Source organism: Leiobunum rupestre, chromosome 8 (genome assembly GCF_980474605.1).
Source record: "Leiobunum rupestre chromosome 8, qqLeiRupe1.1.hap1, whole genome shotgun sequence".
NCBI lineage: Eukaryota > Metazoa > Arthropoda > Arachnida > Opiliones > Sclerosomatidae > Leiobunum > Leiobunum rupestre.
The window spans coordinates 28,368,729-28,396,591 of NC_143391.1; the positions used below are offsets into that span (position 1 = coordinate 28,368,729).

The window sequence follows — 27,863 nt, forward strand, 5'->3', positions numbered from 1 at the left end:
AATATGTTTTATATATTTCACTAATATATTCGAAAATTTACGATATTTTAATCCCGTTGCTGCTACATCGAAAATGTATTTGGTAGTAGGTTGTTAATTCAGTTTGTAAGGGTGAAAAAAAAGAAAACACAACACAAAATAGTTTATTGTTCTTTAGACCAGGTTTTCACAACGACTTAAATTTTATCAAACACTTACTTAAACAATTATTAATTATCACAGCGATAATGTAAAATTATTTAGAAATTACACAATTCTAAAGGTTTTACCACTTTAGTAATTAAGGTGAAAGATAATAGTGTTAGTCTGGATCAATGGAAATAAAACATCGTACACAAATTTTCACTCACATTATCAACACTTTCGGTACAGTATAAAAGTGCGAAAAACCACTTTAAGGGAAAAACCCAACAAACAGTATTATAGGTCCATAAAAATGAAATATATACGAAAATAAATGTTAAGCGAAAACTTAAATTATAAGTGGAAGCTCTTAACAAAATTACGTCGATTCACCACGACAACCCAACGAAGCATGTACAAGTCAATCCAAATACGAAAATTTTATTTATTATAAACTATCAATACTTTCGATAAAATTAAACAACAAAATTAACCAATAGAAAAATATAAAAGAATATTCAACCAAGAAACAAGTACTTTGAAATCAGTAATAAATAAACCCAATTACCGAAAGTTGAAACAATTATGTGAAAGAAAAAACGAAAAACACCTTACCGTTAGCAATACACGGCTTACAACGTACAATAAATGACCCTAGACGGAATAGTTAGGGCTCTTTATAAATAAAAACAAACAAACCCAATTGATGAACTGCATTAAACATCTTAATCCGTCAAGAAAACGTTTAAAATAAATACGCAGTAGTGACGACCCAGTTAAAAACCAGACCAACATAAGTGTAAGAGCACGATGTATACAACTCGACATTTACTTCATAAATGAACCATTACACTTGAAAAATAAATACGCTAAACACACAGTAGATAAAAATATACGACTTAAAAAAACAAGAAAGAACCAAATTAATAAATTCATAATAGCGAAAAGGAGTTACACGTGTCAGTGGTACTGTGGTAAAGCATTCTCTTGCCAAGCAGTACGACCCGGGTTCGAAACCTGGGCGGCGCGTTCGTTTTTAATCAACAGAGAAGAAGCTACATTAGAATATCTTCGATGCGATAATTTAAATGGAACATGAAATTTCGTTTTATTTTAATAAAAACCGAAATTTAATACTCTGTTAATTTGTAATAAACGCTTCCGATAAAGCTGAAGGTCTAATTTTCGATGAAGCGTAATAAGTGTCATACAGGAGGTCTTGGGTTCGAATCCCGCCTGATGCGATCGCAAATTGATACTAAGACGAATACCGTAAACAATTGGTGGAAACCGTGCTATTTGGACGTTGAGACGATTATCGTAACCCTGTTTGTCCCAAAAGTCAATAAGAAGAAGTTAGAGAGCCAACGCAAACACTATACACTTAACACTCACAACCGCCATAACACTAACTCAACATTCCCACTCTACACATAAACATTACAATAATAAAATTTCCAATGAAACTGAGTTGAAACCGTCACGACGGTGAGCGTTAACGAAAAAAAAAACCAAACCGCACCAACCGCCAATTTATCCGTTAACGCTCACCGTCAGACGGTTGTTTTGCCAACTTTTAAACTGCAAAAACCATTTTTCGAATTTGCTCCGGTAACGCGTTTTGGACTTTGCCCCGGTAACGCGTTCGCAGCCCACAGACAGACACAGACACACACACACACACACACAGACAGACAGACACGATGATTGTATAATAGTCCCCTCGGAGAGGTAAAAACATGTTGGCAAGCCAAAATATACCTATCCTCGGAAAAGTTTATCCATGGAGAAATAAAAGGAGGGCCGACTCAGTCTTTGGACTATGTAAGTTTACTTTGAAAGGAGATGCTAGCGTCACCTAGCGCGGAAAATTAAAATTTATCCTATTATCCCTCCATGCATAAGTTTATGATGCTCCATGGTTTGTCTATGATATTATTTATTTTCAATTTGATGACGTGGAAGTCAATGGCTCAGCTGTAAAAGATCCATCTGCCACGATGGTATTTTAAATTAAAATAATTAATTAATTTTAATTTAAAAAATATAGAATAAATTGACGTAAATAAGTTTAAGAAAGCGTAAAGGAACACGGACTTTCTCCAAGGCTGTTTGTCTAAATATCTGACGTAAAGGTCAATAGGTTAGCGGTAAAATATTCGTTATCTAAAAATAAGACTCGATTTCGATTCCTGGCCACAACTGTATTTTAAATTAAATTGACGTAAATAATTTCATAAAAACGTAAAGGAAGACGGACTTGGGTATTAGCCTAGCTGATTATTATTATTACTTTCCCCAAAGTTTGTTTCTCTATATAGCGTTAGAACTAGATCATAATAAGACGTGTACCGTGAACATTTAGCGGAAACCCTGCCATTTGGATGCTAAGACGTTTAACGTAACCATTAGCGCTCGGTCCGTCCTAAAAGTCAATAAACCCCGTACACGCACAACAAAAACACAGCAAGCACTACACAAACACAACACCCCCATACGTCGCAACACGAATTTTAATTCAGGCGTCTTAAAAGCAATATTTATTTAAACACTTTTCCAAAATTCGAGAAACTGCGAACGCTGTTTTATTGCACTTTGCCCCGTTACTGCGAACGCGTTTCCGCAGCGAACAACAAACAGACACGGTGATTGTTTTTTTTTATAAAAGTCTATGTTTAACTCTCTCTGTTCTTGCTCTTTCTGAAACGTGAAAACCTTCATAAGATAATCAGAATATTGTATTATCAAAGTTCTTTTCAACAAAGAAACCAAAAATCAATAAAAACGCTCCCTCGCGATATAAATTATGAATTAAGGTCCAAATGAAATGAAAAATGTCATTTTAGCGTACACGAACCTCATTACTATCGGGTTATTATCTTTTCGTACTAAATAAATATTATGAGAGAACAGTTTTCCTACAATATTCGTACGGTAGCTACAAAGTTTGTTTGATTAACTCATTTGAAGTTCGGGAACGAGTTCAAACAAAATTAAAAGTACGAATAATATTGGCCACAAATGCCTCCACGCCCATCAGCTTGAAGAATTCCCATTGGCCAAATTCGATGGTTCGTCATTTTTAGCCGTAATTTAAAATCACCATTACTTCTTTGAAGTTAGTGTCCAAATAGCACGTGAAACAGTCATCGCGAAAATATCACATTAGCAACTGCCGTTATCTCAGGATTCGTTGCGTGTTAGAAAGGAATCATGACAAATACAATACGCCAGCCAGGCTAAAATCCGCAAATGGAACTAAATATATTCTACATGAGGTTTCTTTTAGATACCAAATCAATATCGAAAATGGTTTAAATAAAATCTGCGTTACGCTTGTACTAGTAAATACGTTTGCGGAGAATGATACGCTGAAGTCCATGGCTTTTCGCAATTTATCTTTCAAATGGTATAATTTCGCGCTTCTATTGCTAGTTAGCGTCGCGAAAGCCAGCGAAGATAACCCTATAGATTGGCAAAAACATAAACCGAAGATCTGCGTTGACGACGAACAATTCTCTTATTTCAATAGTAAAGTATTCTAACCGATACATAAGCGAGAAAACTTTTAAATCTGTCGTCCTTAACAGTGTCCACTATCCGAGTCTTCGTCGGTGTTTCTATTCGAGGTATCTACGACATCAAGGAAGACCAAATGGAAGTGACCATGCAAATGTTTCTTTACGAATATTGGTTGGACCCTGGCTTGGGCTTTGAAGACGCGTCTATAGGCAAACCTGAACGCATTCCGCCGTATTTTTCCAAATGCATCTGGACCCCGGACATCTTCATCCGCAACGAAAAAGTATCGTCCATATATGATGTACCGTCGATAAATCGTTATTTCAAATTGACCCCCGGTGGATACATTTATCGCTATAGCAGGTATTTTTAACTCGAACACGGAAGTTTCAAAAACCAGTTTCTAACCAGACCTGACATTTTCAAAGATATCGAGTTACGATAGATTGTCCGATGGACTTTAGAATGTTCCCTATGGACGTTCAATCTTGCAGTCTCTTGGTGTCTATATGTACGTCACTAGCGCAATAATTCACGTACAATCGTAGAAAATAAGGGGAAAAGCAACTGCTAACTTCGACGATATTTTAAAACGTATCTCAATGTTTTAAAGCTAGAGGTTAGTGAGGGAAATTTCCGGTTAATTTATAATTCAAAAGACGAAGCTTGAGTCATAATATTACTGGAAGTTACCTAGCCGTAGTTGCTATTTCTCGTTATACCTTCTACGGAATAACGCGGTAGACATATAAAGATAGCGAATAACTCAAATATTTCAGTTGCTCTGCCTTACGAGGCGACGTTGAGTTGGATAGGAGAAGAAGGGACACCCAAATTCATCGAGAAAATTCCAGCTGCTTCAGTGACCAGTAACGTCCGCCCTTTGCAATTCACCATGGGATATCCACCAAAAATACGATCGTTCAACACATCTCTCGTAACGGGTATAGTTAAATCCTGACACGCCGAAATTTTGAATATTGATGTTATAGTTTCACATTTAACTAAAACCCATCGACTCCCCCCACCATTTAATAATAATAATAATAATAATAATAATAATAATAATAATAATAATAATAATAATAATAATAATAATAATAATAATAATAATAATTGGCTTTTAACGGATATATCTTTCAGATGAATCTAATTTGCAAAGAGGTCCCAATATTAATACTAAATTAAAATTGCAGGTAATTTAACTATTCTGGAATGCACATTCGACTTTCACAGACACATCACGGCTGGTCTGGTGAACACCTATATCCCAAGTTTCTTCGTCGTTTGCTTGTCTTTCGTGTCCTTTTGGATAGACGTCCGGGCCACACCTGGACGAGTCACCTTGGGGGTAACGGCCCTCTTGACCTTGGCTACTCAAATCGTCCACGCCCGCAGTGGATTACCGGATGTCGAATATCTGACGGCCATGGATGTCTGGTTGTTCGGTTGCCTCGTAATGGTCTTCTGTTCTCTAATAGAGTTTACATTGGCTCACTCATCTCACGGAAATGAAGAGGTAAGCACCGAGTCAACGACAATGAAAGGTAGCTCGAAAATAAACCGATGCTTAATTGTATTATTCGTTAGACCAAATCAAAACAAAAAACAACTAGTCTAATTGAGCCGGCGGTACCCGAGGATAGACACCAGGATACTACGTCTCCAAGAAATAGCGTTAAGTTGGCTTTCAATAAAAAGGTGTCGGCGTTGGACGAAGCCGGAAAGAACTCCGGCAAGATACCTTTCCTAAATTCCCAAAACAAATTTGATCGCGCGTCTCGACGTGTGTTCCCCTTCGTCGCACTCATTTTCGTCGTTCTTTACTGCGGTTACTATTGCTGGTGCGCCAAAAGTTCCAATACAATTACGCATTATTCTCTACAAAAAATTCATTTATCGAAATAAGGCGGTTATATATTTAATGACCCTGTTTAATTTAAATTCTTAGTGTTCAAAATTATTTAATGTAGGCCTTGAAAATTGAAAGTTAAGAGGAACCACCTATTGACTGCGAATAAGTAGAATGGTCCATAATGAAAAAGGATAAAAAAGCTACACCCTAAACAAATTTGAAGAAATTTAAAAAGTTACAAATAGCTCGTACCAATAGGTCTTCGAGCAAACAAAAAGAAGCGAATCTAGCACCCAATAGATCTTCGAATGAAAACCGACAATCGAATAAATCAATTTTAAAACAAGTTGGCAAGCCAAAATATACCTCTCCTCGGAAGAATGGTCCCTAGTGGTATTAATTTCTCGACACGACCCCCAAAGATATCTCCGCAATTCAGAGTTATTTACGAAAAACGTATTCTCGGTTCAAACCCTGCCCGGTGTAAAATTTTAATTTTAATTTAAATAATTGAGACGAAACAATCGAGTTTAATTTATTCAGAATATTATAAATTAAGTAGTTACAACAGCGAGTTAGACTTACTAAAACAATGCACAATTGAATTTAACCCTTTTTACAGTACATGTTTATCAGTTGAATATAATACTAAGCAAATTTTAATGAAAGAAATATCTACAGATGGTATTTGTATTTTTCTCGCTTACGAAATACTTGCCGCATCTTTAACGCTCATTTTATTTCAACACTCGTAGACTTCCAGTTGACGTTGTGACACATACCGCATGAAAAAGACCAATGCCGTCCAATTTCCAATATCATATAATGACTCGCACACCCAGGAAATCATTGACTGCGTTAGAAATCGTAGATATCCAAATATATTTACAAGAAGCAAAAACCTTACCATCAACAAAGCACAGAGAGCCACTTGACTAACCGCCAGCTCTTAAAGCAATAAACATTAAATTATCGCCTTTGAATTAACACAACTATATAATATAGGTCGTTAATAATACCCGTAAATAAATAACAAAAAACCACCAAAGTGGACCACCCACCGGGTCTACCCTTTAACCCTCTTATCTCGGCTGACTGCGCTAAAACAAGATTTAACCTTTAAAATTTCATTCGAAAAAAAAACAGATTAGGCCTTCATAAATTCATTCATAAAAAAAGACTTTATTACCTATTATGCTTACGATGAGTGTCTTAATTTCAGTGAACCTAAGCAGCTATCGGTGGTTCTGTGGTAGAGCGCTCGACTGCCAATCCGAATGGCCTGGGTTCGAAACCTGGGTGGCGCATTTGTTTTTAATCAATAGAGAAACGCTAAAGTAGAATTTCTTCGATGCAATAATTTCAATTTAAATTCTATTTCAATTAAACCAAAATTTCGTACTCTATTAAATAAGCTTCCGATAAAGCTGAAGGTCTAATTTTCAATGAAGCCTAACAAGTGTCGGTGGTTCTGTGGTAGAACGTCCGCCTGTCAAACAGGAGGTCTCGGGTTCAAATCCCGCCCGATGCGATCGCATATAGATACTAGGACGAATACCGTGTACAAATGGTGGAAACCCTGCCATTGGACACTCAGCACTCGGTCCGTCCCAAAGTCATTAAGAAGAATTTGTAGAGAAAACGCCCATACAAACACAACAAACTCAACACCCACAACTGTCACAACACGAGCTCAACATTCACATAACAATAACGAAATATACGGTGAACGTTGACGAAAAAAGACCAACCTGGCCAAACCTAACCGCAAATCAATCCGTTAACGCTCACCGTCACACGGTGGTTTTGCCAACCTTTCGAGGAACTGCGAACGCAAAAATTTCGAGAAACTGCGTACGCAATGTTTACCCTTTGCCCCGAAAATGCGAACGCGTTCCCAGGCCTGACAGACAGGCACGGTGATTGTATAACCCCTCGGAGAGGTAATTACGCGATCTATAGCTTTTTCCTCGCGTGCAGATTTTGTCTCAAAATAATAATGCGAGGGTATATCTTTTATCCAATATGTCAGCTTTATTTATTAATAAATCCAAGCTACCCAGAACGTGTGTCCAAATAAATACCTGAAGGAATCTAAATCTATTAACGGCCAAAGTACCGAGCCACAATTGTCTCCAGCCCATTTACTTATTTTCTGGTCTTCGACGTCGTCGGCTCTTTTTCTGTTCTGAAAAATACTTCGCGTAGTTTTCACTAGGCTTCATACGCACCAAAGACTATATAAGCTAAAGTAATTGATACGCACGCTCGCGTTTGCATCAATACAGCTACGCTCACACGTAAACGGTAGAAAACGGCTTGAATCGGTTTAAAACGATCTAGCCTGGTTCACAACTCCTTCGAAACGTTTTGAATCGTTATAAAGACAAAATTTCGCCAATAAAAATTTTAAAGCTCGGTTTACTCAATATACAACTACGGTATTAGTTTGTTAAGCCCGCATTTGCACTAGCAAATGTAGGCTTTGTCCCTAACATATTAAATATTTCGACGAATTACTTTTTAAAACGCGATTTTTTTAATCGCTAGGGGGTAGATTCTCATATGGAGCGAATATTTAAAATCGCTAAGCCTAAAATCGCTTCAAAATGAACCAAATGGAAAGTACTGTTGAGAATTTCAATAAAATAAATCTAATTTTACTTCATATCTTATTGGTTTATACAATATATGAAAAAAAATTCTCCAAAAATCAAAGAAGATTTTAGATTAGCGATATATTCATAAACAGACACGAACAGGGCTATTTCAAAAACCTTATTCAAGAAATGAGGAATTGTGTTTTTTCAAGTGAGTAATTTGGGCCGTCAGAGACCTTCTCTGATTGGCTGAAATATTATTTCGCTGAGACGCCAGCGAAAAAATAGAACGTTCGCTTCGAACAGTGGAAGCGCGATTTTGGTGGAGAATTTGAAAATTTTCGCCAAATTTAGTCGTGCGCGTCAATTGACAGCGCGAAAACTGCTTTTTTCGCCAAGTGGGAACTAGGCTTAAGACAGAGACGACACACGAAAAATTTCGGTAAAACTCCGCGTCTTCTTTATCCAATTCAAATTTTCATCCGTCTCGTTGTGCGAGAAATTTCTTCAAATTTGATTCGGGTTTAGCTGTTTTATCCTTTTTCATTCTGGACTTTTCTACTTATTCGCGTATTTTATCACTCTTTGTATGCAGTTGATAGCCGTGGTTCCTTTTAACTTAACAAGGAATCTACGACATCAGAGCAGCGCCGGCCCTTGGGCTGTGCGAACGGTGCGACCGCACCGGGTGCCGTCATAGGTGGGGGCGCCGAAACGGGATCGGGACGACGGGACCAACAACTTTTGACCGCAAGACCGAAACGCCTGACCTCGCAATGAGATCTTGCACCACCAGAAAAACTTGCTGGGGCCGCTACTGCATCAGAGAAGATAAAATGGACCTGCATGGGATTCAAAGTTATTTTCCTGGAACTTGGTTGGACCCACGTTTGGGATTGTGAAGCATTTGGCTCAGGATCACATTTCCTGCAACGAGAAACCGTCTACTTGTACGAAGTCAGTTCACTCAATAGAGAGTTCAAATTGTTACCCGCGGGTTACGTGTACCGACTCAGAAGGTACAGTATCAAAAAAATATAGAATATTATGGCGTGGCAAATCGAGTGAGCTTGAGCTGCCCGATGGATTTCGGATTATACTAGACTTAGCAAGGCTATCGCTAGACTTAGCAAGGCTATCGCTAGACTTAGCAAGGCTATCGCTAGACTTTTTGGCGGAACTGGCAAAATTTGTCTTCTAAATCAGGTCTGGTAAATACGCCATTTAGCTCCCCTAACATTGGCCCTCCAAATTATTAGGCGATTTATCGCGCCCTCATTTCACTTTTACGTACCAATTTCATTGAATTTTGCGACGCTCATGCAGATACATTTGAGGCTGTGTTTCGTTTTTCTTCGAGTGCCACTTTTCCACTCGAGTGCTAGAAGAGAATACAGGCCTTGCTTGGGGGTGGGGTGGCCGACCTGGGCCATTTTCCAGCCAGGGCCGCGAGACCTCTAAGCAGGTGTGGCGCTAGGGGTAGGCGAGATAGGCTTGTTTTCACTTAGGGGATCACAAATCGACTTAAGGGCCCCCGAACTCAAGTCTAATTTTAGGGCCCCAAATTATAGAATAAAATATTTGATAATAGTTAATATTGTAAAAGTTTAAAAACCGCAATAATATAGAAATAATAAAATTAATTGCCGGACAAAAAAGAAACACTTAACGTTTTAATCGATTTAACCTACAATTTATAAATTACCTTTTAGCTTTCACAAATCCAGAACTTTCTATAATTTTAAATCTGCCGTCGTCAGTTTCGAGTTAGTAGACAGCGTATCGTTTTCGAATTTAGTAACATTCGCTGATGGGCCATAGAAATAGAAATGAGACAAGAACCATGGACTACTTAACAACAGGGACGGTACAGATAACATTTCGCTATAAAGACCCCAAAAACAGTGTTAACGTTGCCAGGCAAATATTTTCTATCCTGGTGATTCGAACGTCATAAACTGGAAACTGATTTTTGATATTTCGCCATCTGTCGGGAAACATTTTTAACGGCTTCAGCCATAGAGATAGAAAATAAGTAGAGGCCCAGGCAGGGGGAAAAAAGAGCTGCTTTCTGTTATGGAAATTTCATCCCCCCCCCCCGTGGCATGCGTTATAGGGAAGAAGCACGTAGCGCCACCACACCGTTTTGGAGGAACTAGAAATCGTCGCCTGAAAGCAAAATCCACGTAACTATATACACAAGTCTTAAGACGTTACATGGATTTTGCTTTCAGGCAACTAAATAGGCGTGAGAAACTAACTACAGCTTTTGAAAGCAAAACTTTTTAGGCTCTAAGGAAGTTTCTTCAACTTGTAATAGGCTTTATTATAATAAATAAAGTAAATTTTTTTGAAGTTTGGAATATTACTTGTTTTACATACACATTTGAATGAATTATAATAATTTTATTATAGTACTTATGTAAATTTACATAAATTTGAAAATAGTTTAAGCTTGTGAAGTTCCAAATTGTATTTTCCCTTTAGCTTCAATAAAACTGGGAGAAAAGTATACAATCTTAAGGGTTTAATAATATTAGTGATAGCGGTATATACAAAAACGGGTGAAGTGAATTTTATATTAATTTTGGTTGCGCCTGATAGACCTTGTCACGTAGATGCCGAGAGTATTTTTTATTTTGGCCGCAAATGATTATTTAGTTTTTTAATTTAATTTAAAAAAATTCAAACTTTTGGGCATTTTCACGTGTTTCGTTGTACTTAATTCCGTCGTATGTTCACCGACACCACAGTTTCGGTGTCCTAATAATTTCCACGTGATATTCCCGTACTTTATAAAATCAATTACAGATTTTGTTCATTTTCTAGGTGTTTTGTATTTTTGGGCCACAAAGTGATATTCCCGTACTTTATAAAATCAATTACAGGTTTTGTTCATTTTCTAGGTGTTTTGTATTTTTGGGCCACAAACGCTTATTTCAGGTTGATATTAAAAGTATATACTTGATGCGTAAAGCTTGGTACTGTCCTCTAGTTCGCGTTATAGATGGCCCATCGCTTTTTTTAGTATGGGGTTGGGGAGGCGCCGCGCGCCCCCAGCGCTTGAGCGAAGTGAGTGCGCGGCGCCGTCAGGCGCCAATACGGGGTGTTACTATTCAAGTTGATAAGATTTCACTAATTACGATGCCACTAGGTACGATTACAGAAGGCCCACTGTCAATGCTCGGAATGGGGCTAGGGCGCGTCAGAAAAGTTGTGTCGACGGATACACAACGGAACTATTTTTTAGAAAAACGTTACTAATCCCCTAAAATGAATATTTTTTAAAATTAAGTTAATTAAAAAAATTATCATTGGCGGCCCAAAAAACACTTCGTAATCTACGCGTCAAGTGCTACATTATCCGCCAAAAAAAAGCAAAATTACATGAGGCCGCTGTAGTTCAATTTTGCCACAAAAACAACTTTATAGCGGACTTACAGCTAACATAATGATTTGGTCAGTTCGGAGACTTCGAGATTAATAATATACATCTAGCACCTACTGTTGCACGGAAGCATTGAAACTCCCAAAAGGTCTTCGGATGTCCAATATGAAACATTCTATGGTCTCGACACTCCCGAGTTAGAAGTGTGATCCTCAGATAAAGAATATACAGAAGAAAATAGTTTTCGTGATTTACGTTATTTAAAATTTGTAGTCAGTATGGATGGATTTTGAATCTACTGAAATGGACGATAATGAAGATTATTCATCTTTAAAAAACTGTTCATGAAATGAGAAAACGAAAGCTTTTATTGAATTTAGACGAAAGATTAGGTCCAACTTCAATAGAACTGTTTAAATATTTACACCAAACCGGATTGATGAATAAAAAATCAGCAATACCCTCGGTTACTACGAAGCTTTGCCATGACAGTTCATTTTTATGCTACGAAAGCATACGATTTCTTGAGAAAACACCTTTGTTTACCACATCCCAACCCTCTACAAGAATGGATAAACAATATCGTTCCAAGTTTTAACTACATTTAAAATATGAGTGACAAATCAGATCATTAACTTTTAATAGCATTATCTATTAATGAAACGCCGGATTCGTAAACTCAAGACACATCAGCCTTTGTATTTATAGCTGTGGCTATCAACGGCCATTGGAAAGTCCCCATAGGATACTTGTAAATATAAGATTAAGAAAAATCAGCAGATACACAACGATATAATCAAAAGAAGCAGTTCGAAGAAAACTTACCACTATAATCCTTTTCCAAGGACAATTTTGTTTGCAATGCCAGTCTATCAGAAATATATTATTATGATTGATAATTGTATTTAATCAAGGATACTGTATCTATTTTATAAGGAGCGCTTGGTACGTCGGTCGTCATCGTACGTCTGAGCTTTCAGGAATGTTTGCTTAGTCTGTCATGAAGCCAAAGGCGGGGCGGAGAAGAGAAAGACAGCGCGGGGCGACGAGAGAAGCTGCAGCCTTTCACTTAGTGGCTCAACTATAGCCTTTTTTTGTTTTTGCTTAGTCAGTAAGGGTACCAAAGGCGGGGCGGCGAACCGGGCGAAGACACAGGCGGCACGGGACAGAGAGAAACCGGGACTGCCTTTCGCTTTGTCACTGGTGGTGGTTCGACTAGCCTATAGGCAGAGATAGCGAGGTGCCAGCGCCGTCCCTTCCCCGCCCCGCCTCCCACGCTGAAGTAATTATAGTCGACCTTGAACCACCGACGTTCGGGGTTTGGATTAGTCACTAAGGAAATCGGGACTGCCTTACCCTGTTAAGCCGGCCGAGTGGTAAAATCTGCGCGTATGGGTAGTGGCTCCTCTTTTTCCACGCTATTCTGTGGTCGAGAAAACCTATGAGCTCGGTTTCTTGGAGTCTTTATACTCAGTCAGGGCAGCAGTAGGTAACATTTTCAAAGCTGGGAGGAGGAATGCGGCAAGCTTTCGACACTCCCGGCCGTTCCGCCGTTCTGCGAGGCGGTCTCTCGGACTCTTCACATTTTAAGGGACGAGCGTATTTGTTTATGTTCGTCATTAGTGGGGAGCAATTCTGCCATTGGGTGCAGGGGGCTTACAGGGGTATAGGGGGGTTTGCGATGAGAGAGAAAGGCGAATTTTTTGTTATTTTTGCGGGGGAAAAGGGTACCCCGGTAATTCTGACATGGAGAAAAGGGGGAGGGTGCATAACTGGGGGGTTTGGGACGAGAGAGAAAGGAGAGTTTTTATGTTATTTTTGCGAGGGAAAAAGGGTACCCCGGTAATTAAGGCATGGGGAAAAGGGGGGATGAGGTGCCTCATATGAGGGTTTTGGGTCGAGAGAGAAAGACGAGTTTTTATGTTATTTTTGCGAGGGGAAAAGGGTACCCCAGTAATTCAGGCATGGGGAAAAGGGGCACGGGGGACTTACTGGGGTGGAGTACCTCTAGACACACAACTAGCTGAGGTAGTTTGACCGTCTATTTTCTCTAAATCTGTCGCCCCTGAGAGTTGGGCCGTGTTTGTCCCAACCCGAAATACACCCGAAATTTTGATTCTTTCCGCTGCGAATTTCGGAGGGGGGGGGTCGTATGGGGTAGTTTCAGGAGGCATGTGAGTTTCGGAAACGGGGAGGGGCGGGGGGTTTCGGGGTCGTTCCGATTTGAAAGTCCCGTGGCTTTCTCGGCGTACGTTAGTCCCGTGGCCTTTATGCATCAGCCATTGGATACAGGGGAGTTTCGTACGACTGCGAGTCCGAGTTATTTTTGCGGGGAAAAGGGTACCACGGAAATTATCGCATTGGAAAGGGGGAGGGAAGTACAACGGAATTTCTCGCATGGAGAAAAGGGGGAGAGGGTACCATGGTAATTATCACATGGGCAAAAGGGGGAGGGGTACCCCGGTAATTATCACATGGGAAAAAGGGGGAGGAAGGGCCTTACTGGGGTGGTTCTACTATGGGGAAAAGGGTACCACGGTAATTATCATATGGTAAAAAGGGGATGAACGGAAATTATCACATGGGGAACAGGGTGGGGAAGGGCCTTACGGGGGTACCCCGGTAATAATCACATGGGGAAAAAGGGGAGATAGGGCCTTACTGGGGTGGTTTTACTTTGGGGAAAAGGGTACCATGAAAATTATCCCATGGGAAAAAGGGGTTGGGGAGGCGTACTGGGGTGGAGTGCCTCGAAACACACAACTAGCTGAGGGCCTGCCTGTAAGGCGGCCTTCTTGGCTAGTTTTAAAATACAGTATCCTGGTTTTTTCTCTCGAAGTATCGACGTTGTTTACATTCTGCAATGACGTCGTAACGCCCAGCTGGTAGCCACAAAGGGAGTTTAGTTTCTTAGATGGCCGTTTGTGGCGCCACGTATTTCTTCCCTTTAACGTATAGCTCGTGAAGGGGGATAGCAAAGCGGAACAAACCCTCAGATTTCATTGGGCCTCTACTTATTTTATATCTCTATTATTTCAGCGGTTTCGATTTGAATTTTCAGATTGTTGTTTACAAAGAAAGCCCCAAACGTGTTTCATAACCATCCATGTTATAACGTTAAATAAGTATAATTCTTAGAAAACTTCTAAATTATTCATCATAAAAAAGGTAAACAACTATTAAGCCATGGTAAATCATGAATTAGTTCATGATAGAACCACGATCGGATAGGAGGGAGATGTACCAGCTAGAAGGCCGCCATTAAGTTGGAATCGCGCATATCCGCCCATCTAATAACATTTTTTAAACTAAATATGATCAGAACCGTCCCTTGGGTAGGGCGAGAGGGGCAGGGGCCCAGGGCGCCAAAATGTTAGGGGCATAAAATCGATGATTTTCATTTAAATTTCTACTTAAGGTTCTGGGGGCGCCATTTTGGTTTTTGGCCTAGGGCTTCATTTGGACTAGGTACGGCTCTGAATGTGATCAGTAACCAGGGCCGGATTAACCAATAGGCCGAATAGGCCTGGGCCTAGGGCACCAAGCCTACAAGGGGCACCAAGAGGGTTCGAAAAAAAAAGTCCAAAACTTTAATCATTTGCTTTTCACAAAATATTTTCCGGAGTAAGCTTGGTTTTCTTTTCACTGGCGATAAACGCACGGAAAACGGGTTTCCGCGCGGTTTTCCATGCGGAAAATTAGCGGCTTTTCTGCGTTTTTCCCCGCATGTGCATTAAACCGCATTCCTATATTTCCGCAGATTTTCCGCACCGTAACGTTGGTCGATTTGCGTTGACCAATCGCAAGCTTCGGCTTAGTGACGTCAAAGCGATCTTGAAAATGTTTGAATGTTTTCATCAGTAGAGCAGATCTCAAGTTAATGTTCAGGAAAGGGCAAGGTTCGTAAAATGCTCGCCGCACTACAATCAGTGACGGCGATGCCGTGGGGGCTCTGGGGCTCGAGCCCCCACAGGGAAAAACAAACGAGGGCAGAGCCCCCACAGAAATTAAATTGAGGAAAAATAGCAACCAGGGTAAAATTTATAATCTCACTGCCTTTATTTGGGTCCGAATTCAGTTTTTTTGATAGAAGTTATTTTGAGATTGCAGATGCGAGTAGCATTAAGATGATATAACCGTAAAATTGATTTCGATAGATTCGTCCAAACAGAAAATCGCCCCGTCGTGTACCCTATGTTACCTAAAATAGCTTCGTTAAGTATGTGGCCAAGAAGGGCTTAATTATCTAGCCATGTACACAGATATTTTTCTAAAGATATCGACTTAACTTTTATGCCGGATGAGATATTAGAAAGAACGCTTTTAAAAATATATAGACATTTAGAGCTGTACATTTTCTTGCTTCAGCTTTAAGTATATGCATTTTTGGATGAAAAAATAATGGCTCGGGCCCCCACAGAAATATTTTCCGATCGCCGCCGCTGACTACAATCAACCTGTTTGTTCACAAAATTTCTTACGTGTTTCGATTACAATTTATATTTCATATTCAAAGCAGTCTGCTTATTTTAATTAAATCGTTGAAAAAGTAAATTAAAGAAAAAACTATTATAGTATTATATTTTCAAAACAAAGTGCGTGATCAAGTTACTTAGATCAAGAGAGAGGGAAAGTAGATAGCTATACTAGATTAAATTTCACCTAATATTATTTTCCAGTTTATATGTGCATTCGAGGTCGTTACGCGTGTGGTGGGAAACCGAGCGTATAAACAAATTGACTGTTTCTGCTTTAACAGTCGAAAGAAACTAGTATAATTAAAGGGCCACACCGGCGTTTGAATTTGACCTGTTTCACGCGCTAGTTTCAAGAATAGGATTGGTCGTGTTTGCTACCACGTGCTAAATTCGGGCTGAATTTTTCAAACGCCGGTGTGGCCCTTGTTTAAACAGGGTAAAGGTTATAATAGACGGGTTAAGTCCAGACGTGACTGGAGCTTAGACTGTCTAACAACGGTCGCCACCCCGAAATTCCCGAAATTTGAAAGCTTTTCTACTATCACAAAACCGTGAAAATATTAGCATGATGAATAACTCACCAAGTACACGCGAGCAAATAATTCCAACATTATAAGACCGGATCGAAACTAAGTGAGAGCGTGGATTGAGAAGTGGACGTGGTACGTTTCTGATCGTTTGTTTAAAATGCTCTATTACCAGTGTGGCTTGACGGTACTTTTCCTCGTTGGTATTGTCCCAGCCAAAGTGGAAAATCTCGTAGACTGGAAAAGTTTTAAGCCTAAGATATGTATCGACGATGAAAATTTCTCCTACCAAAACAGTGAGAACTACGTTTTGTAAGAAGAATATAATATATTTCTTAGAGATAACTATTCATTCGCGTGTCCTGCTAACGTGCTTCGCTCGAAAATGTGGCTTAAAAGATAATAAAATACCTCAACCGCGTGTAATTGTTACGTTTTTCTTCTACAGGCGATAAATTTTGAGCCTGGGTAAGATCTAGCGAAGGCGCGTGTTTCATTTTAATGGCGATGGATACTTCTTTCCAAAGAGATATATTATAAATTTTAATAAATATACCCTTTGAATCAATGTTTCGGCTCGTTTAACACAATGTCTTATAGTAAGATAGCGAAGGGGAACATTGAGTCTGGTTTTGACTAGGGCAAAAACGCCACAACGTTGAGAGTCGACGCAAAAATATTGCATTAGGCCTAACGGGAATTTTTCGCGTCGTCGTTCACCGTCGTGGCGTTTTTGCTCTAATGAAAACCAGCCTTTACGATCATCAACGTAAAAACTCCCCTTTTTCAAGTGACTTCCATTAGAGTGTTCGTGGCAATTTCGTTTCGCGCAATCTACGACATCAAAGAGGAACAAATGGAATTGGGTATGCAGTTGACGCTTTTGGAATTTTGGTTAGATCCCACTCTGGGATTGGACTCATTGGAGCGCGAGAAAATCGCCGTTACGCAGCGTATTCCGAAATACATCTCCAGATGCATCTGGACCCCGGAAACAATCATCCGCAATGAAAAAATCGCGTCAGTTTACGACTTGACAGCGGTCAACCGGGGTTTCAAACTCATCCCCGGAGGTTACACTTACCGTTATAGCAGGTAGCATTCGTAATCATCTTTCGAAAATATCTCCGTATGATAAAATTACTTTCGTATATATTACCGAAGATACCGACTTACGATTGACTGTCCGATGGACTTCAGAATGTACCCTATGGACACTCAAACGTGTAGTATCTTATTGTCTTTATGTAAGTAACTGAATCGCTTTCAACAAGTAGAAATATTAACCGCGATACCTTTCTACAGATGGTACTAAAAACAACGAGGCCAGATTGAGTTGGATAGGAGAAGACGCTACGCCGAAATACCTACAACGAATACCAGCTGTCTCAATGGCCAGTAACGTCCAACCCTTGCAATTTACTCTGGGATATCCACCACGAATAAAATCATACAACACGTCATTTTTAACCGGTAAAACATTTTAACTTGTATAATAAACCAACGTGCAAGTGCTCCTGCTTAATACCGCTATTATTCTAAAAATATTTTGTATTTTCTTAAAACTACGGTTTGGTAAAATGTTATGGAAATGCCCTTTATTTAGGTTGTTTTTCCCTAATTTGAATGAACCCTAGGAAAATAGCGGTTTTGAGCTAAGGCTTAGGGGTAGGGTAGCAGAGTTGTTACAGTTGTATTGTTTACAGAGAGTGCGGTCAATACAAGGATTTCATGTAGGTTTTATGCCACGGCGGTTGACCCAAAGTAGATTTCGATTGAAACAATAACGCATTGGATATCTTCTTACGGTACGGGGGTATATAAATCTTTAGTGTATGTAAACCAATAAGTTGGTATCAAATTGACTATATGGGAATAGCTTAATAAATTCAAGCCTGATGGGAGGTGCCCTCATTGTGCAGTCCCGACTTCTGCTACTGTACCTCCGACAAAACTGTTTAGAGGTGCATGGTGCCACAAAAACCAGCCCCTCACTTAATTCAAATTTCTCTCCATGCCAAAGTGATGGCAGTAACTCCACTTATACTAAACTAGTCCCCATTGGCATTGCTGGTGCTCTTTCTAAGTTGCAAATGTAACTTTCCGATATTTTATGGACACAACGAAACCTTAAGTACATTGGATCTCTAATGATCTCACGTCTAAAGTAGATACCATTGTGTCTTTAAAATCGACAATTGAAACTCTTGTTTCCAGTGGCGCCGATCCCATAGGGGCGGCGGGGCCGAAGCCCCCATTGGGAAAAATCAATGGGGGCTCTGCCCCCATTGGTAAAACCGCCGATGTTAAAGGCCATTTACTTTTAAGCAAGAAAGTGTTGCCAGCAGCCTCATTCCAAGTTTATTAGTGAGCTTCGGCCCCCATTGGGGAAAAAGCGATCGGCGCCACTGCTTGTTTCTTCTTTTGCTGAACCAAAAGCTCCCTTCCAACAGGATATTGAAAATCAGGGAACTGAGAAGTATATTATTATCCTTGGTAGTAGATAATTCGCCTTGTTCCGATTTAGACAATAGGGGCTCCGTGCTGAAAGTTCAACCTTGATTGCGTAAAGGCTCTGGAAATAATTGCGGTTATAATTTTTGCTAATTGGCGTACTTATAGATCATTTATGTTACTTACGATAGCACTGAAAAACATGGTCATAAAAATTTTATATTTAAAGAAATTTTTATTAATTAAAATTTGTTGGCCCTCCGAAGACGCGGCTGATGAAGGACCACGAATCGAAAGCTCTCTCGATTATTAAATATTTTTTTTTTATAAAACCATGAAGTAGCAGTTTCTTTGGTAAAATCATTTTAAATAAAATTTTAATTTATTATTTTGAGCATATTGTCAGTGTTTTTAATATTTCAATCTTGACTACTGTTTCCTTTTTGTTAATTTATCTTTATATATTTTCTTTCTCTATTCTCAGTTATATTGTTTATCCGGTAAAATTACTTATAAGCTTATAAAAGCTTAGCAGTCTGACTGATGTAGGATATAAATAAATATAAAAAACTAGCGACGCCCAAGATATTTGGTTACACCAAATATTTCGATCGAATAATCAAATAGACCTCAATCGAAACTATTCACGAATATTCGTTTTTCCTGATGAAATAGACGAATATTCGGAAAAAATGGTACAAAATATTGGATTTTCAAATAGTCTTGATTATCGAGTTTCAACGTCATCAAAAGAAACCATGATTGATAGTGATGCTTTTCAATCAGAAGATATAGGTCTCTTATTGCTCAGATTATTGAGTCTTAGTGTGTTTTAATCTTTCCTAAAAGTAAAACCAGAAGTTTATAAATATATCTCCTATGAGATCAACTTGTCTTGCACCCGGTGATTTTTCAAAAAATTTAGAAGAAAAAAGAAAAACGTACGTATTTATGATTAAGATATCTTCATCTATTATGTGGTGTAAACATCCGCAATTTGGCAGGAAATTCGGGCATAAAGGAATACGCGTCAAGCCTGCGAAGGTACGTGTTTAATTTTAATAGCCTAAATGGATCTTTCTTTCGTTAGAGATATATTATACACTTCTGATAAAACTAAAACTGTTAAACCAAATTATTTGGTATTTGATCGACCAAAAATGGTATTTACGTATCTCTAAAAACCTTTTTTTCAGGTAATTCGACTGTTTTGGAATGCGCCTTCGACTTTGACAGACACATCACGGCGAGTTTAATTAACACGTACATTCCTAGTTTGCTGGTGGTTGGCCTTTCGTTCATGTCCTTTTGGTTGGACGTCAAGGCTATACCTGGTCGAGTTACTTTGGGGGTAACGGCTCTCTTGACGTTGGCAACGCAAATCGTCCACGCTCGCAGCAGTCTGCCTGAAGTCGCGTATTTGACGGCCATGGACGTCTGGTTGTTCGGGTGCCTGATAATGGTGTTCTGTTCCCTAATAGAATTAACGCTGGCAATTTCGTTGAACCAAAAAGAATTCGAGGTAGGGTTTTAAGAGGCTGACAGCCAACGTCTGCCAATCAATGACATTTCACTGAATTTTTTTAGATTAAATCTAAACCAAAAACAACGACTGCCCAAGTAGGTTCAGCGGTGGAACCAGCTGAAGGTTCGAGGATAAATTCGAAGGTGGCTTTTGAAAAGAAGCCTAGGGCGACAACGGGTCCGAATTCCAGCACTATCGTTCTCCATGGCCAAAGCAAACTGGACGCCGTTTCCAGAGTTCTGTTTCCAATAGCAGCATTTTCCTTCGTTGTAATTTACCTGGTTTTCTTTTGTTGCTTCGCAAGCAGTTCGCGGGCCGCTACCACCATCCATTTACACAAATTTTTTTTATCTTAAAATAAAACCATGGCGTTAATTTTGTAGGCTAGATCTGACGACAGAAGAGAGGGGACTCCGGTACAAAGGCGGTGCTGTTTTTGAACCATTATCCCAAGTTTCTTCTTAAAAACATGTACAGTAGTATCAGTCACCTATTTTTCCCATACAAAAACTAGATATCACGGACATTTAAGTACACACAATCCCCCCGATGTATTATCTATATTTTAAATATTAAATTTAAATTAGAACAAATTTCCAATCATTTTGTTCATTAACTTAATAAACCCAAGAGGAATCTTATCGAAAATAATTTTTCGAGTTACCCGTTTTTGAAAATAAAGTAGCGAAACGCAAACACGTTAATTTAAATTGATTTTTAGACAAAATGAATTTTTCGAGTTACCTGGTTTTGGAAATAAGGTAGCAAAACGCTAACGAGTTAGATCAATTGGCACGAAATTCAAATATGACAATAGTGCGTACGCTAGAAATCTCACTTAAAATTAATATTTCTTAATGCAACCGGAAACTTTTTTTCAGAAATGATCAGTATAATTTTCAACCAAATCGGTCTTCATTTAAAAAAAAATTGCAAAAAACCACTAAAATGGGAAAATGGCTAACTTTTTCGGCTCCAAAAATGTAAAATGGGCTACCGAGGACATGATAAATGCTTTCGATTGACATATCACTGACCCTTCTAGAATTGTTGAAGAGTTATGTAAAATTCGGCAGCGGTGGCGGCTCCACAGTACGTGATCTTAGTACACACAAATCCCTTAGGGATTGTGTGTAAAAACGCCTAAAATGGAATACAAAGCTAGACTGATATTACTAAAAGCAAGAACGTATATATGTATAAGAACGTTGAACAAAAGGCATCGCTTGGGCCATGATTTAATCGGTTTCAGTATAGCTCCGCCCTAAAATCCGCGTGCAGCGCGCGCTTGAACTAGAAACGGTTTTAACCTTTAGCGCGCGATTTTTAGGGCGGAATTATTTTGAAACCGATTAAATCATGGCACCAGGCGCCAATTTGATCCTTCAACGTTCTTATACATATATACGTTCTTGCTAAAAGCATAAGTAACATAATAACATTAAGTATGACAATTAACGAGATTTACAACCAAACTAATTTTCATAGTTATTGCATAATCAAGATGTTTTCTCAGCACAGAACCATCTAGTGTCTAAAATATGCGAGACTTCCGCTAAGCCGAAATATCTGGTTTCCGATAGCAAGGAGGATTAAGGGAATCCTCCTTGCCGATAGATAGGCGGAATATTAGGCTAAAACGATAAAAATTAAAAAAGTTTTTCTTGGCGCCACGAGCACATGTTTTTTATCACGCGTGATTCGCACGCGGGCTTCAAAACAAAGCCAAAGCGCCTCGCGACTCCAGAACGTGCTCTCCGATATTTTGCTTAAATTTTTAGCAAAAAGTAGTCGTAAAAAAGGGTAAGTCGCGAGTCCAAGTCACAGCTTGAAGAGAGTATCAGTGCCGAAAAAAGTTTCGGTTAGAAAATACTGAAAATTAGCATTAAAGCAATAGGAAGAGTTATACTTATCGTTATTATGTTACTTATGCTAAAAGTAAATTTGATTTACGTCTGATTGTAATGCAAATAATTTCATTGTTCTTAGAACTCTACGGGCTTTCAAACGCATATCATGTTTTTGGTCGACGACCCATTTGTCACCAAGTGGCACATGTTGGCCAAATTTCACTTAATTAAAGTTCATTTAAACTTGAACCCTGGTTGAAAACTTGTCAACAGGATATGCATTTAAAAGCTTTCGCCCTGGGGAATTCAAATAGCGATGTATCGATTGGTTTATCAGGTCACAGAGGTCAAAAGATCAAATTTTAAAATTTTCTTTTAAGTTTAGCTCGTTCAATGCGAATTGTTTCATTGTACTCAGAATTCGGCGGACTGTTTAACGTTTATATTATTTTTTTTTCGTCGACGCATTGGTCACCAGGTGGCGCAATTGACCTCTTAGCGGTGTTTAGATTTCAACTTGAAGCACTGGGTGGAAGCTTGGGAAAACTCCTTCAGAATTGAGTTCGCAAACTATCCCTCCACTGGGTAAGGGAGTTTCGCCTTTCCATAAAAACTTGAGGTTAATGATAATAGTAAGTGTAGGAAGCGGTTGGTTCGAGTGCCACCACTCTCCCTCCTACGCAGTATAACTTGGCCACTCGAATTAATAGCATTGAAAGTTACTCGATAAATTGGCCTAAAAAATAGCCAGCTAATTATAATTTTTTATTATGGTGCTCAACCAAAAAACCAAAAACTATTTCTTTGCACAAACCTTTTTTAATGAGCAACTGAAAATAATTTATAAAAATTAAACACATGAGTATAAAAATTTGATTAAATAAAACAATATTAATTTGAATAACCCTAACATAAAAAATAGTTTGTTTAACTGGCAATTGTGCATATAATTGATCCACTTCATATCAGACACAATTATAATACTGTAATCTAAGTAATTCAGGCTGTATAATGTGTAAAGAATTAAATGAACACGTATTTTAAGGAACCCTATGATCCAACAAGAATCTTGATTTTAGAAAGTATAAAATTAATATTTCATTAATCTAATCTTTAACTTGTTATAAATCTCTCACATATCACTAAATATATATCTTCATTCAATATGTAATTTATACAGCTCAGTAATTTCTTTTTGGAAGCCCAAGATAAACTTCTAAACAATTCTAGCGCCAACAACAATTTAACAGTAGAGGTGCTATAAAACTTTACAGATTTCACCCTTCTTTCGACCTTGGACAAACGAGACTTATTTTTGGATACAACAATTCATCACATTCTAGTTTCTTCTTCGTATTCTTCTAAGGCCTTCAAATAACACATAAATTATAAATAATTTTTAACCTTGGAGGTTATAAATAGGGATTGCAGAAAAACATACAGCTTCTAAAGGGGTTTTCTTAACACCACATATTTTCCAACAACGAACAACTGGACTGAGAAGAGTTGGATCAATGTATTTTGTTCCACCTAAAACGGCACAAATTAATTTTTTTCCACATACAAATAATAAACCAAATCCTTAAGCATTACCGGTTATTGCACTGGACAAAAGACCAACTAATATCGTCGTTAACCAACCAATACCAGCGTACCATAAATAAGAGAGCTTAAAAAGCCAGTAAACAGTCCTAAAAAAACAGACAGCCAAAATAAAAGGAGGTATAAAAACAGTATGGCCTTGAAAAAAAAGCTCTCTGGCAACTATAGAAAGTGTCCCGCAAAAAGTAATAATTTTAAACTTACTTTTCTTCGGGAATTATGGCTTCAGTTTGAACCAAAAGTTCTTTATTATAAATATCGAATGTAGTTACTTCGGTTACGTTAATTATGAAAGATGAATTTAACAGACAGCCGTCAATTGTAGATGGTAATTTTTTTGGTGGTTCACCCCAAACTTTGGAACCAAAACCAATAAAAAGGCAAAATAGCAATGCGATTGAAAAACCAACCAAGGCGCCCTAAAGAAACGAGATAAAAAGTTGTAAGACTGTTAACATAATCCTGATTCGCAAAATGAACAAAAGCAAACGCACCTTTTGGTTGGCATTCTTAAAAATCATACCCAGAGTGAAAATACCAAGAAGGGGTCCCCCTACAACCCCAAAAATGGTTAGCGAAGCTTCTAGAACACCTCCAAGCTTTTCAACAATGTAGGTTAGAGCAACGCAAAGAAATCCATAGGAACAAGCTAATTGCGATAGAATCATTAAAAAAAAAGAAAGTACAAGACAAATAAAAGCAGAAAATTAACCTAAGATTTTGGAAAGCAGTGTGGATTTTTGATCATTCATTTCCCTCCCAGTGCGTTTCAAAACGATGGGTTTGATAAAATCTTCCAGAGTCACAGTAGCTAAAGAATTAACAGAGGAAGAAACAGTGCTGAGCGCACCGCTAAAAATTCCAGCCACAAATAAACCAGGAATGCCTGGATATTGCCCCAGAGACTGTACAACGTAATACGGTAATAGCTACACGTGTCAAAATGGAAGATAGATTAGCAAAATAGAAATCAAAAGACCAATTTCCAAATTATCAACAAAATTACCTGATCAAGCGTTTTAACATTAGTTTCTTTAGGCCTTAATAGAGGGTCGCAAGAGCTGAAATTGGCGTACATAACAAGCCCGGTTAACGAAGTAGTGAGACTTAAGAATGTTGTAATTGGCCAATTGAGAAATAAAGCCCTAAAAGGCGTATAAAATTTTGAAGAAAATATATTATTTTCAAACCTGCAAAAGTTAATCCAACATCCCTTTACCTACAGCTGGGCATTTTTTTGATTCTTAATGGTCAACAAACGTTGGACTTGAGCTTGATTAACTCCATAAATAGAACAATAAATGAAAATCCCTCCAATTGCCAATGACCAAAAAGTATGCCTCTCCGTTGGATTGGGGTCAAAGCTAAGCATAAAAACTATTTAACAAAAATTTTTTTTTTAAATTTCAAGAAAAATAAATACTTGTTAAAATTCAAACGACCTCCATCATGGGCTATTTGAAACACAGTTCCTAATCCTCCAACATCAATTACACCCTTTATTATAACTGCAAATAGGGCAGCAAACATTAAAAGAGACTGCAAAACATCCGTCCACAGTACGGCTTTCATGCCTCCCTTTGGGACAATAATAAAATTAGCAAAGGTTGACGTTTTAATTTAATTAAGACTTACAATTGTGCAGTAAAATGTGCAAACGAAGCCGACGGATATTATGGAGATCCAATGTGACACTCCAGTCACGGCACTCAAGGCTAAAGCTGGTGCATATAATACTATTGACATGTATAATGCCTAAACATTTACCATATCAATTAAAAAAGCTATTTTGGTAAATAGTAACAAAAGTATAGTTACCATTTGTAAAATAAATATAAACGATGCTACTAATCTGGTCACTTTACCAAATCTGAGTTCTAAATACTAAAATATACAAAATATACTTTGAATAACAGAGTATTATGAATATCCATAGGGATGAAATCTTACCCCATAGGCGCTTGTGCACTTGACTTTAAAGAAAACGGGAAAGAATATGAAAGCGCAAATGGGGGTCCCAATTATATAAGAGATATTAATGAGAATAAATATAGACCCAAAGACGTAGTTTTCAGCAGCTACTCCGAGAAGTGTTACGGCACTCATGAAACTAGCCATGAGTGAGAAGGCCACTGGTAAAACAGGCATATTTCCATCAGCTAATAAATACTCTTTTGTAGTTTGTTGTCGGCCACCAGTAAAACGATAATATATCCCAATAAAGGCAGATGCGAAGAGCATCGTTATAAATACTGCATAATCCGCTGCGACGAACGTATTTGTTGTCATATTTCTAAAACAATTAACATATCATTTAAACACAAAATTCTTATAATAAGAACGTGTACATTACTCACCTCAAAAAAAGGTACGCTGGAATAATTATTTGAAAATTATAGTTCTTTCTGTATTTCGCCGCTGCCGGCCACGTTTTACTGGTGTTTTATTTTTCAAATTAAATTTTACGTAACTTTAGGGGGTTGGAACCGTGCCTCAACTAGGATGTTTTTCGGTTGAAAATTAGCAGGGCGCCGCTCACCGGTGAGCCCTTTAAAAATGGCCACCCACTTTCCCCCACCACGGCCGTGCCCCCACATGTAGTATTCCTCCCCCCACCATCCCCATAACAAAAGTTTTGAAGCAACCAATGGAAAATGCGCGCCATTCGGGACAAAATTTAAAGATAAAATGTGCTTGGCTTTTTGGGAAATACGCGTCTTTACACCCTAGATCGTCAAGAAAACGGAGCAAAAAAAGAGACTAGTTCACATTAGAGTACATTTCAATTTTCTGAGTTTAATCTGTACGACAGCTTTGCACAAGGCAGAGTGGGAAAATTTTTCCATGTGAACCAAGCTTCTCTTTCGTAGATAAAATAAATAAAACCGATAAGCTTATTTTGAAATAAATTCAAGCCAATATAAGGAGGCCATTCTTGGAAGAAAAAAGATTCCACGGCACAAAGTATAAAAGAAAATAAAATAAAAAAAAGGGATCAAAAATAGGTATCTTAACTAGCCTTGTAAAATGTTTCTTCAACACCCCGAAAATTGATTTAAAAGGAAACCTAGTCAATCATTCTTAAGAATTTAAGAACGTCACTGGTAGAAATTTTTGTTGGTTTTTACAAAAAGTTCAGTGCCTCATGTCTTGAAGTAACAAGGCCGAACTAAAAGATAAAGAGAAAAAACTCTGAGCTGTTCTGTTAAGAGAGTCAATAACTGCTTTTTTATAACGAAATAGAACTAATAAATGAATAGGCAAAAGCATAAAGTTGGCTTGATGAAATCGGTCGACGAAATAATTAAGTTAAAGCTCTTTGGTTGTAGGGCTAATGGAAGCATAGTCGAAAGTAGCCTATTGTTTATTGTAGAACTGCCTTTACAATGGAAAGCCCAGCTTTTTATATACCGCGAGGCTAGTGACTAAAAAACATATTGTTCTTTTTAGTCTTACACGAGCCGTATAGGCTCTTAGTAAGACTCCTGGTCTCGCTCCGTTGTCCGGCGTCCGACATGACCATTGAGTTGGGAATATTAATCTAGAGATCCAATCAAATCTGCTCCCCGCCAAACAAGTTTTTGAAAAATACGAATGTGCCGTCTGCTCTAAAATGACTATCAAACGTTATCATATGACCCGTGGCGCCATCCATTATTTTGAAGAAAAAAAATATTTTTGCTTGAAAACGCGTCTTATTTGAAGGAACCATTGAGAGATAGACGGTGCCACGGGTAGAATGATAACGTTTTCTCGTTATTTGGGACGCCGATGGGAGCAGACGACAGTATTCTTATTTTTAAAAACTTGTTTCGCGAAATACTGAAATCCGACGTTTTGATTGGACCTCTAGATTAATATTCCCAACTCAATGGTCATGACACGGCACGGTAGAGAGAAAGAGAGGACGCGGGAATCGTCACTACGTCTAGACTGGCG

General features: G+C 38.4%; 2 protein-coding genes across 2 annotated transcripts; one reads left to right on the forward strand and one right to left on the reverse strand.

Annotated features, from left to right (window-relative positions):
- The first annotated feature begins 3,503 nt into the window (after positions 1-3,503).
- On the forward strand, positions 3,504-22,581 carry LOC149933014 (uncharacterized). Its single transcript, XM_090157223.1, has 12 exons — positions 3,504-3,654; positions 3,714-4,008; positions 4,074-4,156; positions 4,425-4,589; positions 4,842-5,164; positions 5,236-5,380; positions 17,285-17,588; positions 17,658-17,740; positions 17,799-17,966; positions 20,144-20,469; positions 20,535-20,741; positions 22,462-22,581. Exons 1-12 carry the CDS (start codon positions 3,504-3,506, stop codon positions 22,579-22,581), a joined length of 2,370 nt encoding a protein of 789 aa, XP_090013349.1.
- Positions 22,582-23,170: 589 nt separating this feature from the next.
- Positions 23,171-26,438, reverse strand: LOC149933015 (putative sodium-dependent multivitamin transporter). Its single transcript, XM_090156107.1, has 13 exons — positions 26,282-26,438; positions 25,875-26,217; positions 25,743-25,808; positions 25,560-25,679; positions 25,348-25,502; positions 25,148-25,288; positions 24,931-25,069; positions 24,637-24,853; positions 24,419-24,573; positions 24,129-24,343; positions 23,916-24,013; positions 23,764-23,852; positions 23,171-23,690 (listed from the first exon to the last, which is right to left on the reverse strand). Exons 2-13 carry the CDS (start codon positions 26,211-26,213, stop codon positions 23,655-23,657), a joined length of 1,770 nt encoding a protein of 589 aa, XP_090012233.1. The 5' UTR covers positions 26,214-26,217; positions 26,282-26,438; the 3' UTR covers positions 23,171-23,654.
- Between the last annotated feature and the right edge of the window lie 1,425 nt (positions 26,439-27,863).